This window comes from Hippocampus comes, unplaced genomic scaffold (genome assembly GCF_001891065.2).
Source record: "Hippocampus comes isolate QL1 unplaced genomic scaffold, H_comes_QL1_v1.1 scaffold22, whole genome shotgun sequence".
NCBI classification, from domain to species: domain Eukaryota; kingdom Metazoa; phylum Chordata; class Actinopteri; order Syngnathiformes; family Syngnathidae; genus Hippocampus; species Hippocampus comes.
Window position 1 is genome coordinate 2764699 of NW_017806175.1, and position 22064 is coordinate 2786762.

A 22064-nucleotide genomic window follows, 5' to 3' on the forward strand; every position below is an offset into this window, starting at 1 on the left:
AGAAAACCTGGCACACACATTACAGGGCACATCTATTGCTTATGACATTTGGAATCTTGTTGATCCAGATTAGTGTGATACAGCACATGTATTGAAAGCGTGGAAAAAAAACAGATTTTTGGTTAATTTGACAGGTGTGGTATTACATTTTCAGTTGTTTAAAAAAATGAGCTCCGGGAAACACATTAGGAGGTAGAGAAACCCCCCCGTATATTTTTTTTTTTGCTAACTGCAAAACCCTTTTAAGATGAAGGGTTGCCAGAAAACCTGGCACACACATTACAGGGCACATCTATTGCTTATGACATTTGGAATCTTGTTGATCCAGATTAGTGTGATACAGCACATGTATTGAAAGCGTGGAAAAAAAACACTTTCCTCAAGCATTTTTCCCTCCGGATATTTGAAGCTTTACATGTTTTTAGGGGGGTACAAAAAGGACAGTGCAAACAATTTACCGACCATCTTTATTTACCGACAGAGGTCTCCAATAGCAGGGCAGGAATTCACACATTTGCAGGAGCACGTCAGTTGTTCCACACAATGAAGGACAGCTGCTATTTCTTTCAGAGCGATTATGCGAGTGGCGGTGTTGCGGGCTGCTGCGGCCAACGAAACCGTACCGGCCCCGCGCAGGACAGACTGCAGAGACGGACTGAAGCGGAGTGTGTAAATAATAGCGGGTCGAAGACGCTTCCTACCCGCCACCTCCACCAAAAAAAGAATCTCAAACGAAGCCGATGAGATGGCTTCCAATGAATTTACCAGGGGGGGAAAAAAAAATAAAAGTTGCGCTATTTTAGTTTAAAAAATAAAAATAAAATCGAGTTCCCCCCAAAAATGTTGCCATACAAAACAAAGCCTCGTCACCAAAGAGACATCCCGTTTGCAGCGCGATCAAATAAATCAATTCCAAAGACTTTATGAAAACTTTTACAGGTCTTTAGTTTCAAGAATGTCGACCTTCCTGTGGTAGAAAATACAAAATAATATTCCAGTGCTGAAGCAAAAAAAATAAAAACAACAAGACCAATCTCAATGAATGCAGCCGTAACAGAAGGACCACCGGCGAACGGGCAGCGGTGCACATCAAAAACGATGCTTAACTGTTTTCCAAATGTGTATTTTCTTAAGCAACAATTACAAAAGATTCTATCAACGGACAAATGCATAACCTCTGAAAAAAATACTGTATGAAAGCATCCCTGCTACTTTATTTCCAAGTACAAAAACCTCTACCAATAAGCTGCTCCGGAGTAGCAAGAAGTCCATTTTCTTTTTTTGAGTTTTTTTTCTTAATTTCTTTTTTTCCCCCTCCCCCCATCGGTTTTGTTTTTTATTGGTTAAAACGCAGTCCTCACATTGAGTGCCACAGTTCATGACGGTGTTCCGTCGTTTTTACTTAGCTGAAGGATCCAGGAACATGCAAGCCTCGTAGTGGAGGTGCTCAGGGACGGGGCGGGGGAGGCTTCCTGTGGCGCTTCCCCCCCACCTCCCTCAAAGTGTAGCCAAGGCTCTCAGGCCAGGGCTGGGAAGGCCTCGGGGTCGTCCACGTTGGGCACCATAGCGGTCGACTGGAGAGGGAGGTGGAGATACATACCGTGTGTTAGTTTTTTTTCTTCCCCCTCAATATTACGATTGAACTTCATCAACAATTGTTTTCAGGGTCCTCTTTCCGGCTATTTTCTAAAAACACCGCTCTATAAATACCGTTGAGTCGAGCTAGTTGTCCACCTGCCGACCCAACGCACTCAAATTGCGATTTGAAAATTGCACTCGACTACACCGCAATGTTGATTTGAATTCGGATTCCTTGTTCAGCCCCGACGTTCATCACTGCGGATTTTTACCTTCTCGGCTCTTCCTCCGCGGGACGGCCTCGGGGTGTCCCCGAACGTCCGCGGCCCGTCCGCCCGAGGTCCCCGAAGTTGATTTCCAGCTGGGACGTGATGTCGTTGGCCGGCTTGCGGAAGTGGGGCTCTTCCTCCATCTTAAAAGGCGAGCGAGACGGGAAGTCACTTGCGTAGTCCTTTGCGGCGTCGGAATGTGTGGCGTACGCGCAAGGAGCTCACCTTAGACTCAAACGCCTCTGGGTCGATCAGGTCATCCTTTTTACCCTGCGCGAGGGAGGAAGAGGCAGTCAATTAGAAAACGGTTTAAACTGTTTGAAATTCAAATTAGAACTCAACAGTTTGAAGTGCCTCGAAAGCAAAATCAAAACAAAAAAAAAACCCATCAGTTTAGTTTGGCTAGTTTGTGCACATTTACATGTATGAAAGAGTGGTTGAAAATGTGTAGGTTTCTTTTTTTCACTCTCCAAATTATTAGCGACAAAACGTAGAGTTAAAGCAGGGGTCGGGAACCCTTTGGACTAAGAGAGCCATGAAAGCAAAATATTTGGAAATGTATTTCAGTGAGTATTTTAAAGGTGAATTCAACAAAATATAAGTGTAATAAGCCTCTGAATTTATTCTTTGAATTAATTTCGTGATAATACTCACCATTAATTTGAATGGTTTGCCATTCCTCACGATTGCTAGCAAACATAGCGGAATTATAGTCATCTTGCCAGGTCCAGTTGCTGCTGGCTAGCTTGCAACCTGCTCAGTAGCTTGCACGCTTCCTTTCTTTCTATCTCCCGCAGGGTATTTTGATGCGCACGTAGCATGGCACGTGTCAAAGTGCCGCTTTACTTTTCAACCGGTTCATCACTGCAATTTTGTCATGGCAAATTCGACACACCGCAGAACCTGTTCTCGCCACAAAGGCGAATTCTTCGGTACATTTGTCCTGAAGTGTACCACACTCGTCATCTTTTTTTTTCTTCTTTTCACCATCTGCTTTCTCGAAGGGTTAGCTTTGAGCTAATGACTGAGCTGACTGATTCAAAAGGGGCTGTTTACCTGTGTACCCAGCAACGACCAACGTAGGCCAATATCATGCAATAAAATTGCTCCTGCAGCCCTGAACAGGACATGAGCAGTGGAAAAAAAATCAGTTGATGGATTAAACAAGTGAGAATATTTTGTTTTTAATCTGCAGGTTTAAGGGAGCCATTTAATGTAAGACAAAGAATTTAATGTGGAAATTAGGCATGGGCCGATTACCGGTTTGATGGTTTACCGGTTTTATAAAAAGGCAAGGTTTGATTTTCCTACCATGAAGCCAGCACCACCTCCGAATGAGGCAGGCGATACATTCTTGTGATGTTAAAAAAGGGCAAAGCAGCAGGGAGAATTTCACAAAACTGTATTCCAACTCACTTCGGCCTTGGACTTGTGCAGCACAAATCCTTTGTTCCAGTCGGCGCCCTCGTTGGCCTTGCGGATGTTGAACTCCACCTTGGCGCGGTCCTTGTCCTGCATGGCCTTCCACTCGTCCAACGTCATCTCTTTGGGGCCTTCCTCCTTCACCTCCTCCACCTCATTCTCCCTTCAACAAAGACACGAGAGGCGCGCCGTGAGTGCCCATCGCGGCGGCTCAAGCAGTTACGGCGCGCGAAGGACAAGATCAAGTTACTTATTCTCGGAGTCGGCGGGTGGATGCTCCTCGCCTTCGGGGTTCTCCTCTGTGGCATTTGACTGGTCGAGTTCACTGCGGAGAGGAAAACGCGATTCGATTTTTTGGAACGCACCCAAAAGGTGATCAAGTTTCAACATCAGACAAAATGTCCACTTTTGGCCCCTTGAATAGGGAGAGGCACACATGCAAACTTGTTGTGATTGCTACACATATTCACCTGATATGAATTTAAATATCCCAAAATGAAAGTTGAACATATGCCCCATTAATCAGCCGGCCGATGTAACTGGTCAGTATTAGTTTTTTAAAATCAGCACAGACACACATCTATCTATAGAGATGTTTCTATCTATAGAGAGAGAGAGAGAGAGAGAGAGAGAGAGAGAGAGAGAGATGTATTTTTTAAATTGAGTAGCCAACGAATTATCTGAATTTTAAGAACCCCACACAAAATAAATAAATTGATTAATTAAAAAGCAAAAATCGGTACGGGCCCAAAAGGAGAATTGTGTTGACATCCCAACATTTATGGACCTGATTGTATATTAGCTTGCACAATGCATAATTTGATAAGACCACAACGGAAATTGTTTGAAATTACTATGCACCATTTGAAAAATGAATAGGTTGTAAAGAACTGAAAAAAATATGTCATAGTTTCTGTCACATAGAAATCAATAACGATGCTACTTTGAATAATAAAAAATCTAATTTTTAACTTTTGTATCAGGTTATACGCCAATATCTTTGCTAAAACCTTAATTACCCGCTCCGCTGAAAATGGAAAGAGATTGTTTCAGGCTGTACCTCATTTGAAGACGCAAGAATTGCCTCACACAGCAGTTGTTTGGAAATATATCATCCCTTCCCATGGGGCAGCAGAATGGGGAAAAGTGTGACAGATTCTGAGGGCCCAGATCAATTCATGACAGGGCCCCTGTGTTCAATTAATTAAAGCAGCGGTTGGAAGTTGACAGGGTTTCCTGTGATGAGGTCCGCCAACTTGCCATCTGCATCCTCATGTTGGCCCGAGCTAACACAAAAAGGCCATTGTTCTGTAGAGTGACATGTCGGCCTTTCCCATCGCAGCATTGGCAGGTCAGATTCGATCTCTTTGGAGTGCCAAATGTGCAAGCTTGCCAGTAATTGGAATGAACAAGCATTTCGGCCGATTCTGCGATGCATGTTCATCACGCCGTCGTTCATGTTGGAGGGTGTCTGACTTACTTGAGTTCATCCTTGACTGTGCCCCAGTTGTGAGATCCACTTCCACCTCGCTTCTCTTCGCCTTTCAGACCGCTGGAGAAAAGAAAACATTTCTATTAGCCACCATCTCGACATGGGAACCGATGTAGCATGTAGGTGAGGACTCCACCTGGCAGGCAACAGCATTGTCTACAAAGATAACGCTTTTCATGACCAAATCATTTACCATACTTATAGCTGCTCTGCCATTGGCTATTACTGAGCATCATCCTGGCATCCTATTGGCCAAGAGGGACCTCTACCGTACGTGTCTATGTGTGTGTAGATAGATGTGTCGATGCAGCATCCTCATCATTCGCCCCTCAGGCCATGAGGCGTGCCGATAGTTTTCCGTAAATGTGAATCACCCAAAAAAAGCGTTCACCCGTCGGGCGATCACTCACTATGCTGATGGTTGCCTTAGACATTTTCGAAGGATTGTTAAAAGCCGACAAAAGCAAACGTCCTTGGACCAGTTCTTTACAAAACGCCGGGCAAAAAGCACTTCTGAGAGAGAACGTGAACTAAAGAGGGCAACAAACGATGAGGACGTAGTTAAAAGTTAAATGACAACCATTTTTATTCTGTTTTTTTACATTATGCACAAATCTCATTTATTGTGCAATAATCAAATCGTAACATGTATTTGTTACATATTTGGATGTATTTTTATGCTTTAGGAAACATTCATGGCAGAATTTTGGGGATGCTTGGAACGAATTAGAAAATTTACATGGAAAAGGCGTCTCTACTCGTGAAGAAATTTCTTCCAGAACCAATTAATTTCGTAAGTAGAGGTACCACTGTGTATAATTTGGCACCTTACGAGAAACAAGCAGTATGTTTTAAAATTCATGAATATTGCTGCTTCAGCACAGAATCATTTAGGCTGAACAGCTTCGGCGTCCTGGTGTAATAAGTGCCACATCGAATTGTGGCAGAGCTATTGAAGGCTAAGAATTCATCATTCAACAAATGACTAATCGGATTTAAAAAAAAGGGTCTTGGAGACTACTACTCTCTATTGTCATTGAATCCGCGAAGTTGTAGTAGGAGTGTCAGTTTTATATTTGATTTTAATTCAGCCCCACTTGAAACACGAACCAGACATCTGTGATGACAGTCGTGATTCATCAAACACAGACGGTTCATTACATATGCGGGGGATGACATGCCTCCATTTAGTAGATGTCGCCACGAAATTCAGAGATCGAGGAGCACCGTCTCACATCTCCAAAATATTTTTTCTAATTCTTAAACAAAACACCCCCCCCAAGTGGCATTTTTCTCCATTCACCCATTTCAGCTCTCTTAGCACCAGCTTCGATGTCGTGAAAGGGGCGTGGCAGCCAAACAGAGAGGCGGGGTTTGAATGAGCCAGGTGCCATGATTCTTGGTTTGAAATATAGCCACCAGAATAACTCATATTTCATAAGAAACTGATCACCATTATGGCAAATTTGTAATCACGCGCGCACACGCACCTGTATTGTTAAGAGTCGAAAGCTTTAAAAGAGCATGATGTAGGCCTTTCAATTAATTGACATTGTTGTGAATTACTCTAAGTGCATAAAAGAACTATTAAAGTTTACAAATTAACTCAGCGCCTCTTTGATTGAATCTCAAAGGGAGGCGGAGAAAGGAAGGAGTACTTACGATCGGTCGCTGCCACTGTGCCTGTCAAATTCCCGTTTCCCTCTGGAGTCAAAGCCGTCGCTGCGACCCATGCCGCGCCCTCTGCCTCCACGGAAGCCCCTGCCGCCACCGCGGCCCCTCATCGGCCTGTCGCCGATGGGCCTGAAGGGCGCCAACAACAACAATCATCGACTGCCCGCTGGTCCAGACGTGTTGCGCGACAACGGAGGAAAACTCACTTCTCCACTGAGAATTCGCCTCCCTCGGGCTTGTCGCCAGGCTCGCCGGGCGGCCTCTCGAAGCGGCGAGCGGGGGGCCGCCTTTCTGTCGGCCGCCTGTCTGCGGGTGGGCGTCCCTCTCCCTGCTGGCCACCCTGGGGTCTCGGGCCTTCGCCCTCTGGCTTGCGGCCCATTCTCCTCATGCCGGGGCCTGCAGGATGACATGTTGACAAACGCAAAAACCGATTAATACAAGCGGAACCGCTGCAGCCAAACACCCCCAAAAGGCAAATTGATTTTTGTCCCGAGAAGATGATGCCTGAGAAGTCAAACGGCTTGAAATTCAAACCATGACTGCAAGTGAAACGTGTTGGAACCACAGCTCAGCTTTGAATAATTAGCCCCCACTTAAATGTATGAAAACATGTCGGAAATATTTCCATATCTTTGAAGGCACAGTGACTTGAAATGCTCCACAAATGATTGACGCTAACTGAATACCGGTGTGACAAGTGTTGTCAATCCAACCAAAACTCTTTATTCAAAGTCAATTTCAGGCGCCAAAGTGGTTCTGATTAGTAGTTGACATACTCCTCTTGAGTCTAAGCTATTGCTTATGACAATATTTATCACATTTCAAGTGCACTGCAAACTATTCATGCTAATGAAATACCTGCGTGACAGCATCAAACTGGGTGGAGTACTTGCAACCGGTCACTGTGACTGTGTCTTTGGGTATAATTTGAAATTTATGAAATCTTTTGGCATTTACGTGAAATGAATGAGAATACAATACATCTAGAGTCAGTATTTTCATAAATGTAGAATCGTGAAATGGACCCATCGGAAAAATGGTCCCCACCCTTCTCAACTACACACGTAAGTAAGTAAAAGTAGTTTTACTGAAATTGGTTGTGAATAGACTGAATAACCCACCACTTGTACAACAGCAAATCAAACTAGGGCAAACATACACTATCAGTTGCTGCGACTACGGCTGGCCGTCAAATTCTAATTTTACTTGATTACAAAATATTTAAATCACAATTTATGCTCGTGAAATGACTAGCTGTACAATTATAGGTGTTAATTACAGCATTAATTCAAGCATGAGCTAAGATTACAGCGAATCCACAAAACGCATTAGCAAATTTTTATGGGGAACCCACACTCTCTTATTCATAGAAAATCTCCTTTATTCATGCAACCCAAGCCACAATAAACACATCGTGTCACACACTGCAGTCAGGAAACAAAAAAGGGAAGTCGTTTTTTTTTTTTGTTTTGTTTTAAACATAGAGGTTAACAATATATTTACAGTTGACCTTTGCTATATGCAGGGAAGAGGAACCAGGCCATGAACAGCGAAAATTGGATCTCGATTCAGTATTAGCAGATACTTAAAATCAAAGACTCGGACTCCCCCCCCCCTCAAAAAAAAATACATTGATCGGGACTCCCTACTTTCATTTCCGCAGCACGTTTTAGGACAATTGACTTAACTGACTACAAGCGATTACAAGCACTGTCAATTATTAGCTGAGGCAGCATTGGATGAATGGTTTGGAATGCGGCCTGTGACTGCCCGAACTTTCAAACCCCACACCCACTTTCGCTGCCCGAACGGCAGTGGGCTAAGCCCCTTGAGCAAAACACACGGCAGTCCGTGGGGCTAATATTATGTAAACACGAATGTGGGTCCTGCACACTATGCAGCTGCACCGTATTACTACTACCACCACCATTCTCATCATGGCTAATAACCTTTGGCAGCACATGGCCGCCATCGGCCGACACATGGTGGAGACATTGCTTCACTTGCCCTGTATACCGAAATAGAAGCATCTAGCAGCTGTGTGCAACACGGAGGGGGTGCACCTGTCTCATATCATCTCTCCACCAACTAGATCACTTGACCCCACACTAGTACACAACACGTGCTGATCACGGCCAAGCGTAAGCACGCAAGTACATCCAAAAGCGCAATTTTTCGAGATTGCTTTCGAGCGTGAGTGTGGGAGGAGAGCGGTTAGCATGATGCTAGTGCGAAAGCAAGGAAGTGCTGCTTTGAAGAAAGCATGTGCGCGCGCCTGTTTAGAGTCTGTTGACAATGCAGAAGTGCACGCTTATTTATTTATTCAACATGGGCGTGCGTGACATTTAATTTCTGCGGTATGGTTTCCTCGTCCTCGAAGTGCATTTGGTGTTAACATATGACGTCAAAAGTGCATTCGAACGTCATATTCACACAAGGCCTGGACCGTCAGCGAGGGCCTCGAACCAAAACAAAGTGCGGTCTTCCAGAAGGTTATTCGGAGTTTGGCGTCTTGCAAGGCGCTAACATTTTTACACGGGTTCGAGAAACCACAGAGAAGGGGAGCAGACACCCAACAGTCACGCGGACCTGACCTCGCGGAAGCTTTATGCACCTTGCTACAACGTTAGCTTTTAGCATGCCCCAACATCCTCAAACAGAAGACAGAAAACGTGCTCACCATCTTTCTTGAGCGGGACAGGAGCCTGGGGCTCCGCCTTTTTGTCGGTCAACGGGGTTTTTCTGTCTTTTTGAGACTCCTTTTTAGGCTGTTTGGCCGCCTGGGCTGCAGACTTGGCGGCACCGGGAGCGGCAGGCTCCTTCTTCTTCTTCTTCGCCTCAGCCTGAGCCTGCTTCATCAGCTCAAACGGGTCCGATTCATCGTCCAATAATTGGTCGTATCGATTGGTTACGGCGATGCCAAAACCTTCTTGCATTTGTCCGGGCATGATGGCGCCCCTTCAGCAGGATTTTCCTCCGATTCTACGAGGTTTGATGCGAACACTTCGCTAGGTGAAGCCACAAGATGGCTGGGGAAAGGAGCTTCTTCTCTTCCGGCGCGATAGACATACGGGACTTCGTTGGAGAGGTGCGGGTGGGGCGTGTAGTTCGTTGGGGGCTCCAAGCTATGGGACATACGCCCGTATAAACTACGTTACCCAGAATGCAACACTAGCTCGCGTGGGTCGCATGCAGAAGCCTCGCACGCGCGCTTTAAAACACCTTTTGAGTCTTTAAAGAAATTCGTCATTTCTTTAATTCACAACTATTGCCTGCTTTGTGTCAAAATGAATAATGATAATATTCCCGCTTGGCCTTGTGTAATGCTCAAAGTGACGATTGTATCTTCGACAGCGCACAAATCAAAAGTGTGGTAAACGCTTCATAATGTAAACCATTTTGTTGTTTGTTTTTAAATATATTTTTACTTAAAAACAAAAACACAAATTATACTTTCAAACATTGCATTTTCTTTCAAAAATCACACACACACTCAAATATAAAATAAATTCAGTAAATTACTAACCTTATACAACCTTTTTTTTTTAATTCCATTTATTTGTTCTTCTACATTTGTCATTAGGCATTTTTTGAACCTCAAAAGAGGTGTAAATGCCAAGCAGCCATTGGTCTATTAATATTTCGAGAGTTGCCATTTATAAGGAAAGTCAAACCCTTTCAGCTGATGTGTATCCATTGGAGACGGCATCCATTTTCTCTGTTGTACATTTTGGATAGAATGAGATTCCATTAAAGGGCAAACATAAAATCTGCCTTCTAGTGAATGATTGACAGTTTGAGAGTTTTAAATCTAATCATTTATTCATTATTGTGCTTGGTGTACAACGGCACTGCATCACAATGACAGATGTTTCCAACAAGTCCAGTGCAGCTTATCAGCACAGACAGATGCAGTGAACGTTGGTCCAGCCCACAGAGAGACCCGCCTCAGCAACACCTGAACGCAGAGCAGCCCGGCATTCCCATCACACATGACGTCCGTTGTCACCATGGCCATGATGGAGTCCTATGCACTTATGATTTTGGTCATGGGGACATTCTTCTTGTACTTTTGCGGCATGGTGTGGGCTTTTTCCAACCCCAAAGTCAGTGGCGTGGATGAGCGGCAGAGCGAGAATGCCGGGATGCAGCCGCTTGAATCGCCCCACGCTGCAGATGAGCTCACTCGCAGCACCTATGTACGCTTTGGGGACGACACCGAGAGCTTGCTGTGGGAATCTGAAGCCCTTTGTGCCGAGCCGCGTGGATTTGACAACTTCACGTGCCACGCATCTTCAAGGGAGGAAAAGAAACATGTTATTCTTGACATTTAGGCCCGACAAGGGAGTGTTAAGAAAAGGAAGTGAGAAGATAATGCACAAGGAGAGACTCCTGTGTCACTTGTTAAGGTAGTGAAGTGTTTTATTGTTTCTTGCAATGAACAATGCTTCTTTTTTTTTTTTTACACTTGTGTGACAAATAATGTTAAAACGTGAAATGTGCGATAACCTTCATATTAGAAGGTTTGTAATCTTACTGTGTTTTAAGTCAGTGATAGATCATCAAGTGTATGTCAGATTAACATATTTCACTTAACTGGTCCAAAAATTATTTGACTACAAATAATGTACTGTATATTTGTTCATCTATCGATGCCAGCAACGTTTCGTGACAGGCCGAACAAGTTCATGCAATTCCACTAGTTGGCAGAAGGTACAATTAACCTGCGTATCAACTTTTCTCATTCATACAACAGAATAATAGTGTTGGATTAGATTTAACACAGAGTAAATCAATTAGTGTGTAAATTGCAACAAGGCCATGATTATGTCAATACAAATTGTTTTTCTGGCATTTTTTTAATACAGGATATGCCTTGGCGCAATAAAGGCTTGGATATATTAGTTATACTTTGCTTGTATTAAAAATAAAGATTATGATGGTGACAGTTGCTCCGTGGAACAGATCGGTTCTCTTTGACTATTTTTTTATGGGAAAAATGGTTTCTGAATCCAAACAAGTGGAAGAAACAGATTGGGTCCACCCTCCACCTCCAGTCGGGACGAGTACATGCAATATTTCTCAGAGAGTTTGGTCAGTGACAGATAACGTTTTATGTGTGGTGTGGTGTGCGTTAAAACGACAGGCTTGCATTGCAAAATACCCTGACACAACTGTTATCTCGGCTCCGATACTAATTCTGCAGGTGGAAAATTAGCCAGTTCCAGGACTGTTGCTAGACACGTTTCAAACCCAAAGAGCCCTCTCACAATCCCCTGAGCATCTGACAGTTCCTTGACGAGAAGAAAATCGCTATGCTGGAGAAACCTTGCTACTCACCCGACCTGGCTCTGCGTAATTTTTTTCCCCCTCTTTCACAAGCTCACAGGGTTCAACAAGGGCGCTCGTTTTTTGAAGGGGTAAATGATATCGAGCTGGCCATGACAATGGAGATGTGGAGGATCGCGGAAGAATCCTTCTAGGAGTGCATGGAAGCGGCAGGGAAGGCTGGGAACGTGTGTATAGATTACTTTGAAGGCGAAAAAAAATAGTGTAGTTCATATTTTAAATATCTTTTGTGATACCAGTCCTAGAACTTTTCTGACACATCTCATATGCAGGAGGCGGCAGTCAAACGGCTGTTGTTAAGATGCAATTGGTTTCCTTTTGGCTTCCCGCTCCAGCCGCAGCAGTTTGTCATAGAGCGCCTGTGACGTGTCCAAGTCGACATCCATCTGGAAAGAGGATTAAAAAAAAAGGTGCAACATCATTTGATGCGCATCGAAAAGTAGAAAGAGTGATTGGGCTGACCTGCCGTGGCTGTGTGTAACTATGGCCGAGAACAGATGTTAAACTGTGATATTTGGCCCGTGGGTCCAACCTTTCAGGTTTTTGATTAAAAAGCCAAACCTACAAAAAGAAACGCAAATCCATGATTGTCCCCGGGGCATGCGGAATGTCGCTTGGGCTTACCAAAGCTTCAGCTCCGTTGTAGGGTGTCAGGGTGAAAGTGTTGGTGAACACTCTGATCTGATAACATGAGGGGAAAAAGTGCATTGGGGTGAACGACATCAGTCGAGCGGTTACATACTTCTTATGTAATTCACCAGCCATAAGAGAGGCATGAGCAGGGTCCAGAGGAATGCAGGGAAGGAAGGCAGGATGCCGTAGGTCAGGTTGGTCATCACGAAGCCGGGACAAATCACGGAGGAATACAATCCCTGGAGAGCACAACAGTTAAAAGTGTTGATGTGCCATTATGAGATGTTAATACTGTGAATAAACGCTACTCTTTGCAGCCAGCAACACTGCAGCTCTGCTTACGATTTGCCTTTGCGGACTGTTAGAAGAATTGTCACCCCTGGTTGCTTTTCATGAGTAATCCCATTTCTCTGAAACGATGCTTTCAGAATGCCACGTCATTGATAAAATCAAGATCTTTCTGACCGTTAAACTCTTAGAAGTCAATGACGTTGAGTGGCACATCATAATTGAGTTCCAGATTCTGTTCCACAGCATTTTCAAGAGCAAATATTTGAGATGTGCATGATCTTCCTGGTCTTCTCTCAGCTTTGCAAGCACAACACAGAAACTCAACGAGGCTAGCGGACAATAATGTTGAAAGACCTTTTTTTTTTTTTTTTGGTTCCAACTAACCAGCTTGTTGTAGCGCGTGTTGATTGCCAAGCTCAGAAGGTCGGAAGCATATTTGGATGAGCTGTACGGCTCGCTGCCCTTGCGGTGCTGCACGTCTTCCACGCTAAAAGCCGAGCGACGAGCGTTACTGGAGGACGTCCAGATGAGCTGAGAGGTCTGGCCGGGTTGGCAAATAAGCGGCTCAAGTTCCCTGACCTAAAAGGAAACGCACATTCGTCTTACTTTTGGATGAAAAGTAGAGAAAAAAAAACTCTAGTCATTTCTATTCCCTCCAAACGGTTTGGAATTGCCTACATGAATGATTTGAACTAAAAATAATATACCCCAAATTATAAACCTAATTCAAATTTATCTAACAGCATTAATCTAAGAATTAAAAATGGCTAGAGGATAATGTAATTTGGCTTTTTAATACACATATGGCAAAGACTCTACTTAACTTCCAGTAACAACCCAGGCTAAATTCTGTTCCTCCCTAACACACAAAGATCTCGGAATCGTGAACATGCATCACTTCAACTTACTTCCTTGAACCCAATTATTACCTTGAAATATTTGATGAATTACCCGGAACAAAATTTTATTTGTGCCCTGCGATTGGCTGGCAACCAGTTTAGGGTGTAACCCACCTTCTGCCCGTGACCTTACATCTGGGACAGTAAAGCTATTCATTTTTAATGAGGACTGTTGCTCAAGTGACAGAGGTATCCAGTGTAGCCTGCATTCTGCTACAATGACCTCAAGAGTTGCTCCCTCTGCAGAAAACCAACGTCAACAATGTTTTCCTACTCTAGCCTGCAAAGGACGGACAGACTCACAAGGAGGAAGTGGCCGAAGAGGTTGGTGGCGAATACTTCCTGCAAGCCATCTGGAGTGACTCCATCCTTTTGTGTCAGGATGCCCTCACCGGTTGCAAACATGGTGATGACACTACTGCATTTAAAAAAAAAAAAAACAGCAAATACAGTACAGTGATTACTTATCTGTTGATTTAGAAAATATTCACCCTCAGTGGAAGTAATGGAAATAAGGAGTTGCTGTCACAAAACTTTGATTAATTTTTTTTTTGGGGGGGGGGGGATTAGAAAAATGAAAACAGAGTTGTGGAGGCTTGTGCACTGTACCTGGAAAAGAGGCCTCTGAAGAAAGCCTTGAGATCAAACTGAGGGTTTGGCATGATCCCCGCATTTAGGTAGACATAATCCAGCCGGTTAAACCTTAAAAAGAAAACCAAAGTTGAATATTTTGACTGTGGTGTGCGCGCCATCTGCAAACAGCGATAGAGAGATTAGCGACGACTTGGATGTCAATGAAATGGGCAAGTGTACTATGCTATGCTCAGTGGAATGTGGATAGAACACCAAATTTCCTTATCGTGGTGTCTGAGTGTATTCCACTTTCATTAAAAAAAAAAAAAAAAAAAAAGCCACACCTAAAATAGATGCCAGATATGTCTAAATAAGCCACGGTGACTTTGTGCAAGGTAAACAGAGCCGCCTTGAGTATTGTTCGATGGACAAATTAGCATTAGCGTCTGAAAAGCAGCACTTGCTTGACTATTTGATGGGTGTCAACTCACCATGTAATAATATTCCAAAAATACAAGATAAGTGAAGTGAAAATCTTGAGTGTATCCTTCCACCTGAGTTGGAGCTCCCGTGCAGCACTGAGCACCGAGCTGATGCTGCTGGTGTCCATCTGCAGCAGCGTCACTTGGGCCGCGGGGTGGGCGCCGAGCAGGGCTGAACGAGCGGCGTGAGCCCGTCGCATGTTCCGACAGGCCAGACACAGGTGGAGCCCCTCGGCATCCTGGGAACCGAGGAGACGCTCACAGAGAGCCAGGCCGATGCCACTGCCGGGAGGGAACCAAACAAACAGTAATGAAGTACAAATACTCGGTAAGTGTACTTAAGTAGATATTTTGGCGATCTGTAGTTTGGTGGAGTGGTTTGCATTTATTTGTCTGCTGAAACAGGGAGCATTGATGACGGTAACAGCTTTGGAAAAGCAAGATATTCCCTATTCATGCATTAATTAAATGTTGCCAGCTTGGACAAATTCATGAAGAAACACAAGCTTCTGGCACAGAAACAGTGGAGCTATATGTTTTTATAGTTGTTACATTACCTAATTTTTCATTTTTTTGGTATGCGAATGCAGGACCAGTTGTCAATACAATTCTGATTATCCTGTCAGAAGTTAACTTTAGGCAAATTGGTGTCCACTGATTTTCTTTGCTTCTCAGTAACAAAAAATTGTTATCGAAAACGATATTCTTTTTAATATATACAGCACTTTATATAAATGAGCGAGGCAAAAATTACATTTAATTTTGTACGTTCTGATTCTACTTTTTGTGTTTTCTTTAACGTAAATGTAAAGTCTGTATTTTTAGTTCTACCACAGGATTGAGAATTTTTTTTGCAGACCTGTATTTTACCTTAGTAAAGTTATGATGCCTCCTCCCCAAGTAAATCTAATTTGGGGGAGACAACAGACTTGACCCTTTTGGGCCACCGTAGTTCTCCACACTACGATGCGGAAGTAAGCCAAAACTTGTCCGGATTGTTAAAAACAACAACAAACCAAACATTATAGTTATTTGTATTTATGGAATCGTACATAACGTATTACGTGTCGTCCATACTGATTATAATCACTACTACTGCTAACACAAAAATATACTTTTCTTCTTGTGAACCCCATGGTGCGACCACACATCACCCCACGTCACTCGAAACCAAATGACTTTACCTGTTGGCTCCCGTCACCAAAACAACCTTATTTATCATTTCACTGCCTTGCTAACAAAGTAAATGAAGCAAAACATTTATCACGACTCCTGTACTTCTCTCTGCACAGAAAGCTCTTTGCATTTGAACTTGCCGTAGAGACACGCTTGACCCGCCTCTTCCGTTCTGTGATTGGACGCGACTGAAGCACCCCAGCCAGTAGGATCACGCAAGCATGATCGGGCCAAGAGGAAGAACCGCCCAAATCCATGTCGTCATGAAAACTCAATTTAACTGAATGGAAAGAGCAATTTAAAACAACCACCGCTGTGTACAAAGTGCTGTTCATGGAGCAAAAATAACTAATACAACAGCAAATAATAAAACAACAAATTAATAACAAAATCATTAGAAAGCACAAAAACAGTCAAACTAAAATTCAAGTCTCATGCTGAGTCAAAAGCCAATGAAGAAAAATGAGTTTTAACACAAGTTTTAAAGATGGGCAGCAAGGAGGCTAGCCGAACGTTCTGTGGGAGGTCATTCCAAAGAGAGGGACCAGCTCTTAATACCCAGTTCTTAATACCTCTCATAGTGCCTGGTCCGCAGACCTGAGGCGCCGGACAGGTGCTAGGGACGGAGGAGCTCAGAGAGATAAGGTGGGGTGAGGCCATTTAAAGATAAGAATAATGAAGCAACAGTTAATTTGGGATCAAATTCCAAGTTTTATTTCACAAATCAAGTGTACAACGTTTGTTAACACATACAGTATAAAGACATTTCCGTTTACAATGTTGTACACACAAACCTTTATCTACTCCCACTTAACCCTATTAAAATCTTAACATTTAACACACATGCACGGCCCTTTTCAGCGCCGGTAACACACTTTTCAGCCCCCGTTCCCATGGCAACGCGTAGACCTCTATCCCAGCAGCTCTACTTCCTGACACATCTTGCATTGTCCATCCACCCACTTGTGGTTGGATCACTCATCCAAGAAAGTCCTCCCAATATGAAAGACAGGCGCATTTTCATCCACAAATAACTCAATCACACAGAAACAGTCAAAAATCAACAGATATAAATATGAGTACAAAATACTGGTAGTTAAAACGTTAAAAACACCGTCATTTACACAGCAAAGTGAGAAAGGAAGAAAGACGTTACAGACATTGACGTTTCCTTCTTACTCCACGATGAGACTTGAGATGAAACACTTGAAATCTGCTGCAATTGTCCCCCGCCCCGCTACATTCAAGCAGTCTTCCGAACAATAACACACACAAAAATAAGTCTTTGGTCACCTTAAACTGTGACATTTCAACTTCATATTTCAACGTACAACATGAAAAGTGCAGGATGTCACTTGCTACAGTTTAACAGGAGTGGCACAACCGTACATTGTGTTGTGTTTTGTTCTAGGAATATGTGGACGAGTGTCTATGGTCGGGCCGTAGCATGTACGTCCGCCGCACAGTGTTCTCCAAACGCTAACACGGGGTGACACCCGCAAGTAGCTTAAGCCTGGATCGCGTCAGACACACACGGTCGTTATCTGCCTCAAACGTCGCAGTGAGCCTATGGTTGTATTTGCAGGAGGACTCGGTGTATTTCCTGAAAGGACGGCCTTTCCTTGGCGTTCCTCCTCCAGCAGTCCAGCATGACCTTGTAGAGCGAGTCCGGGCACAGCACAGGCTGTGGTAGGTAGATCTGCGAGAAAATCAGACACAGAAGAGGACACATTAATAATGGAATTATTGTTTGTGAACAAATAGTTGGTTCTGTGGAGAGCATGCCCACACATAAAGTGTGAAGTAAACAGCCAAGTGAATCTGTAGTTATCTGCCTATTTCTAAAAATGTACCTGTTAGTGAGCCGTTCTGTGCTTCCAAACCTTGATGTGATGTAACAGAGAAGCTATTTTACATAATCTACCCAATGCCAAATTCATGAGACAATGGCTTTGTAGCTTGGCTTGACAAAGAGCGGCCGAAGTATTATCTCGTCAAAGGCAAAACGTAAAATGAGTGTCAGTATAGATTAGCATTTGCTACCAGTATTAGCATCTACCGACGCATATATTGAACCCTTGCCAATTCACGGTTCCCTATTCACAAAGTTGCCTCTTGGAGACTTTGTTGCTCTGCTATACCTTAAAATGCTACCAGCTGGCATTAAAGTATATTTTGAGCCACACTGTTATACTAAATGTCAAGTGTAACTAGGCAGCTTGAGGATGAAATGCTGCCTCCAAGATTGATAATGTAATCTAAATTTTATGAAGTTAAAGTCGCCAGTGGGAGCTTTGGTAAATGTCTACTTTAACTCAACTCAACTTTATTTCAAGAGCACTTTCAAACAACGGGTGCTGCATATACAAAGTTTTATACATGGAGTAAAATGAAATGACAGAAGAATATGATGCTCAGTGCTCACCTGTCTTTTCTGATCTCTGAAGAATTCTCCCGTGTTTTCAATGACTTGCTCGTCAGTGAGCTGCGAGTAGGGCTGCTCCTTGCAGAAGTTCAAAATCTCCCACAGGGTGACCGCGAAGGCCCACATGTCGCTCGCTGTGGTGAACTTCCCCTGTGTGTGAACAAACATTGTTTTGATGCCAGAAGGAGCTATTCCTCTTTGGGATCTAATTTGATTGGTCCTCCCTCACCAGTAGAATGCTCTCCCAGGACATCCAGCGGATGGGCAGCACCGCTCGGCCTTGGATGCGGTAGTAGTCGCCACTGTACAGGTTCCTGCTCATGCCGAAGTCGGCAATTTTGATGGTGAAGTTCTTGCCCACCAGGCAGTTGCGCGTGGCCAGGTCGCGGTGCACAAAGTTGAGCGAGGAGAGGTACTTCATGCCCGACGCTATCTGGGCAGCCATGTAGCACAGGTTGCCGAAACTGGGGAGAAGAAAGTGGAAGAATGGGAGGTTGGAAGGAGAAAAAAAAATTGTTGAGAAAACTCATAATGTGTGCTAAGTTATCAAAGCGGATTGTAAATAATTGACAGGAAGAGCACATTTTTGCTTTTTTACTTCCAGTAAATTCACATCCATGAAGGGCTGTGGTCCTGCTATTTTCATGGATAATTTTTTTGTAGAGTTATTATTTCGTTCTGCTACTTGTTTATTTTGCAAAGTAGATTTAATTCCGCTGTCAGCCAGTAGAGCACATTATCATGTTTGACATTGTAAACTTGAAAGAAGAATGTGATCAGAAAGTGCAGTACTTTAGTTCAGTTTTTAAAGAATATTGAATGTGAAATTCTCTGGAATCCTGCTTGTTACACCTACAGAAAGTGATGACTGTATGTTCAGTTTATATTGTGCATCTTTGGCATGACTGTTGTCAGGAGATGATAAGTTGAGAGATGGGTACACTGTAACACTGTAGCCGATTTACTGTATCACTGTCATCTTCACTTAAATAAACAAGTCAAATCTTATGCTACTTTTATCGGTCTTTTTTTTTTTTTTTTAATTCACACAAGTAGACGGCAATCTGTCCGACTACCCAAGTACAGAGTGCGAGTACTTTTACTATCTCTGCGTTTACCTGACTGTAGCCGCGTTGCTGAGTAGCGCCAGCTGTCCCTCTGGCTCATGGCGGGACAAAAACTGGTTGAGGTCTCCGTTCTCCATGTATTCTGTGATCATGCACAGGGGGTCGCTGTAGATGCACACGGCCAACAGGCGAACGATGTTGGGGTCCTTCAGGCGAGACATGATCTTGATCTCTTTCAAGAAGTCGTTCCTAAGGAAGACGTAGAAAAACGCACGGCGCAGTGAGAGTGTGAACAATCACGGGTCACATAATTAGGGACGCCTGCATAATCTAATGCACAGGTGTCAAACTCCGGTCCTCAAGGGCCACTAACCTGCCTGTTTTAGAATGTCTCCCTCTTCCAACACTCCCGATTCAAATGATCAGAATCGTTATCGGACTGCGGCTGAGCTTGCTGATGAGCTGATCATTTGAATCCAGCGTGTTGGAGGAGGGAAACATTTAAAACATGCAGTATAGTGGCCCTCGAGGACCGGAGTTTGACACCGGTGATCTAATGCATGTGTGGAAAGGTTTTCCTATCAGGTCATTTTGATCCTCTGGGGGTGTCGTAGTAATTTATGAAAAAATATGATACAATGTGAAAATAAACCGCTTAAGAATTTGATGCCCGGCCAGAGTAATGAAAATCTGCAGGGGACTGAAGCAGCCCTAAAAAGCTTCCCGATAGATGCCACAAGATGGTGTCCAAACACTCCTTTTTTAATTAGACAAAGCTATGGCCTGTCTAAATAGAGCACCTCCCCTCACTTCAACATTGTTCCTTGATAGCAATATGCCACAAGATGGCGCTAAAGCAATACTTTTAGATTCGACGGAACACTGGTCACGATAACAGCAAAAAAAGGTGAGGATCGTTAAATTTGACCTGACTGACTTCCATGTAAGCAGCATGTGTTTAATTCCCGCTCAGTGGTACACGTTGCTCCAAATGAAACATTTCAATTCCATACCTTGCATTTTTGCTGGCATCTGACCGCAGCATCTTCACCGCCACTAAAACTGTCGCCTCTTCTGGCACGTCAAATAAAAATTCTTTATTCATAAACTCCTGAATTCCCTCTGCCTCGCATAGGTGCACCTAAAAACGGGGAAAGAACAAGACGAGCTATTTCATCATTTGGCACTTTGCCGGCTCACTAATTGAAACTCTGGCGACAAGTGGCGACCTCTCCGAATTGCCCCTCTCCCAGCTTCTCTTTGAACGTGAGCAGCTTCCTCGGGAACTCCTCAACCGCCATGTCCTTCCCGGAGAGCAAGTCCATGGCGAGTGCCGGGATGGCATACATGTTGCTGCCGGTCACTCCCTGCAGGGCGACGATGTCAGCCTCAGCATAGTGAGGCACACCGTCTTGGGCCACCGTGCTGCTGGAAGCTAGAGCACAGCGATGATGGATGTCATATACAGCGGATAGAAAATCTCTACACAGTCCTGAGCAAATCCCTTAGGTTGCCAACTTCTGTTTTTGACGTTTCTGTTTGATGTGCGGGTGTGTTTCAATGTACCAGGTTCCTCGGAGTTCTGTGCGAACTCGGGCAGCTTGCATATAAGCCGTGAGGGCTCCTGGTAGTCTGGGCCCAGCGGGAAGATGCGCTCGTAGGTGGAGCTGGACTCTTGTTCACTGGTGCCGCCGCTCGACTGGTTGTGACTGTAGGCGAAGGTCTCGCTCTGTGTTGACAAAATTGACTCCGTCTTATTTATAGTGTGTTAGCGGGCAGTGTCTTGTGAGACTCAACAGAAGGCAGACTTTCCCTCATGTATAGTACAGTGGTTCTCAAGCTTTTTTACGCCAAATACCACCGAACAAAAATGGAGCTCCCCACATACTACTTTTCGAAAAATTATCAATTTGATTTTTCAAGATGACAAATTTTGAATGTTTATTGCTGTTAGTGATACACATGCTAGGTATGTTGAATTGTCAATAGGATGATGAGGCGGTCGTTGAAAAAAAAAAATCCCACGTCCTTGCACTCAAAGACGTTGAGAATGCTTCATACCGTTTTTTCAACACGAAAGGCGCACTGGATTATGAGGCGCACCATCAGGCGCCTATTTTGTCATTTTTTTCATATATTGGACGCACCGCATTATAAGACGCAACCTACAATGCATCCACTAGACGGAGCTACGCTGAAGGAAATGCCAACAGAACACTACACTACACCCTGATTCATATAGCGACGATCAAATGTCAGTAAAACTTATTTAATAAAGCAGCGACACAGTTCACTGAACCAACAGCAATTTATAACATTGACTCGTTAACGTTGAACTCTCCTGCTGCTCTATTTCCGTGTTCAACTGCGTAACCGATCGCCTTAGGTTTGAACTCTGCGTTGTAAGCATGTCTCTGGCAAGGAGCCATTTTGGGGTTGACATATTACCGTAATGACCATACACAAGGTGCATCGGATTTTAAGGCGTGCCGTGAGCTTTTAAGAAAATGGAAGGCTTTTCAGTGCGCCTTTTATTGCGGAAAATACAGTATACAAAGTATGACGTGCAAACTGGATTGGTAATGTTTATGGACACCGCGCGTGACTAATAGGGAACAAATGACTTCTAATTGTAATGAATTCTGCCATTTGAATTTCATTTGCCATGCCACTTACCTTCTGCAACATCTTCTGCCACACCTGCCTCCACAGGATGATGACGATGATGGCCCCC

At 43.9% G+C, this 22064-nt stretch overlaps 3 protein-coding genes across 6 annotated transcripts in view; all 3 read right to left on the minus strand.

Annotated features, from left to right (window-relative positions):
- Positions 1–1107: 1107 nt before the first annotated feature.
- LOC109532084 (plasminogen activator inhibitor 1 RNA-binding protein-like) lies at positions 1108–9499 on the minus strand. 2 transcript variants are annotated; one of them, XM_019896725.1, is made up of 9 exons: positions 9116–9499; positions 6642–6831; positions 6424–6564; positions 4750–4821; positions 3520–3594; positions 3264–3435; positions 2073–2117; positions 1851–1990; positions 1108–1574 (listed from the first exon to the last, which is right to left on the minus strand). In XM_019896725.1, the coding sequence occupies exons 1-9, from the start codon at positions 9381–9383 to the stop codon at positions 1448–1450; spliced, it is 1230 nt and encodes a 409-aa protein (XP_019752284.1). In that variant the 5' UTR covers positions 9384–9499; the 3' UTR covers positions 1108–1447. The 2 variants fall into 2 exon arrangements, with proteins under 2 accessions (XP_019752284.1, XP_019752285.1); XM_019896726.1 differs by having other exon boundaries at positions 3264–3432; positions 9116–9498.
- A 1129-nt stretch (positions 9500–10628) lies between these two features.
- LOC109532086 (3-keto-steroid reductase-like) lies at positions 10629–16006 on the minus strand. Of its 3 annotated transcripts, XR_002171308.1 has the most exons (10): positions 15847–16006; positions 14735–14944; positions 14217–14309; positions 13911–14025; positions 13093–13287; positions 12543–12656; positions 12409–12465; positions 12247–12345; positions 11776–12170; positions 10629–10728 (listed from the first exon to the last, which is right to left on the minus strand). XR_002171308.1 is itself a non-coding variant. In XM_019896728.1 (9 exons), the coding sequence occupies exons 1-9, from the start codon at positions 15882–15884 to the stop codon at positions 12081–12083; spliced, it is 1011 nt and encodes a 336-aa protein (XP_019752287.1). In that variant the 5' UTR covers positions 15885–16006; the 3' UTR covers positions 10872–12080. The 3 variants fall into 3 exon arrangements, 2 of the variants coding, with proteins under 2 accessions (XP_019752287.1, XP_019752289.1); XM_019896728.1 differs by lacking the exon at positions 10629–10728 and having other exon boundaries at positions 10872–12170; XM_019896730.1 differs by lacking the exons at positions 10629–10728; positions 13093–13287 and having other exon boundaries at positions 10872–12170.
- A 526-nt stretch (positions 16007–16532) lies between these two features.
- ddr2a (discoidin domain receptor tyrosine kinase 2a) overlaps positions 16533–22064 on the minus strand; it is a 32003-nt gene continuing 26471 nt past the window's right edge. Inside the window, exons 12-18 of the mRNA XM_019896731.1 lie at positions 20897–21083; positions 20560–20765; positions 20344–20471; positions 19382–19579; positions 18493–18727; positions 18264–18413; positions 16533–17537 (exon numbers count right to left, since the gene is read on the minus strand). Coding sequence (XP_019752290.1) covers positions 17406–17537; positions 18264–18413; positions 18493–18727; positions 19382–19579; positions 20344–20471; positions 20560–20765; positions 20897–21083 — 1236 coding nt within the window. The 3' untranslated portion in view covers positions 16533–17405. The remainder of the gene's footprint in view (positions 17538–18263; positions 18414–18492; positions 18728–19381; positions 19580–20343; positions 20472–20559; positions 20766–20896; positions 21084–22064) is intronic.

Excerpts from the sequence above, each read along its gene's own strand:
- LOC109532084 (XM_019896725.1), bottom strand. The coding sequence starts at position 9,383 with ATGCCCGGACAAATGCAAGAAGGTTTTGGCATCGCCGTAACCAATCGA. Across the intron at positions 3,595-4,749 it reads ACAGTCAAGGATGAACTCAA|TGAACTCGACCAGTCAAATG; the intron begins GTAAGTCAGACA and ends TCCTCTCCGCAG. Across the intron at positions 3,436-3,519 it reads CCCGCCGACTCCGAGAATAA|AAGGGAGAATGAGGTGGAGG; the intron begins GTAACTTGATCT and ends GTGTCTTTGTTG.
- LOC109532086 (XM_019896728.1), bottom strand. The coding sequence starts at position 15,884 with ATGATAAATAAGGTTGTTTTGGTGACGGGAGCCAACAG. Across the intron at positions 12,466-12,542 it reads TCATGCCTCTCTTATGGCTG|ATCAGAGTGTTCACCAACAC; the intron begins GTGAATTACATA and ends TCATGTTATCAG. Across the intron at positions 12,171-12,246 it reads GTTACACACAGCCACGGCAG|ATGGATGTCGACTTGGACAC; the intron begins GTCAGCCCAATC and ends TCCTCTTTCCAG.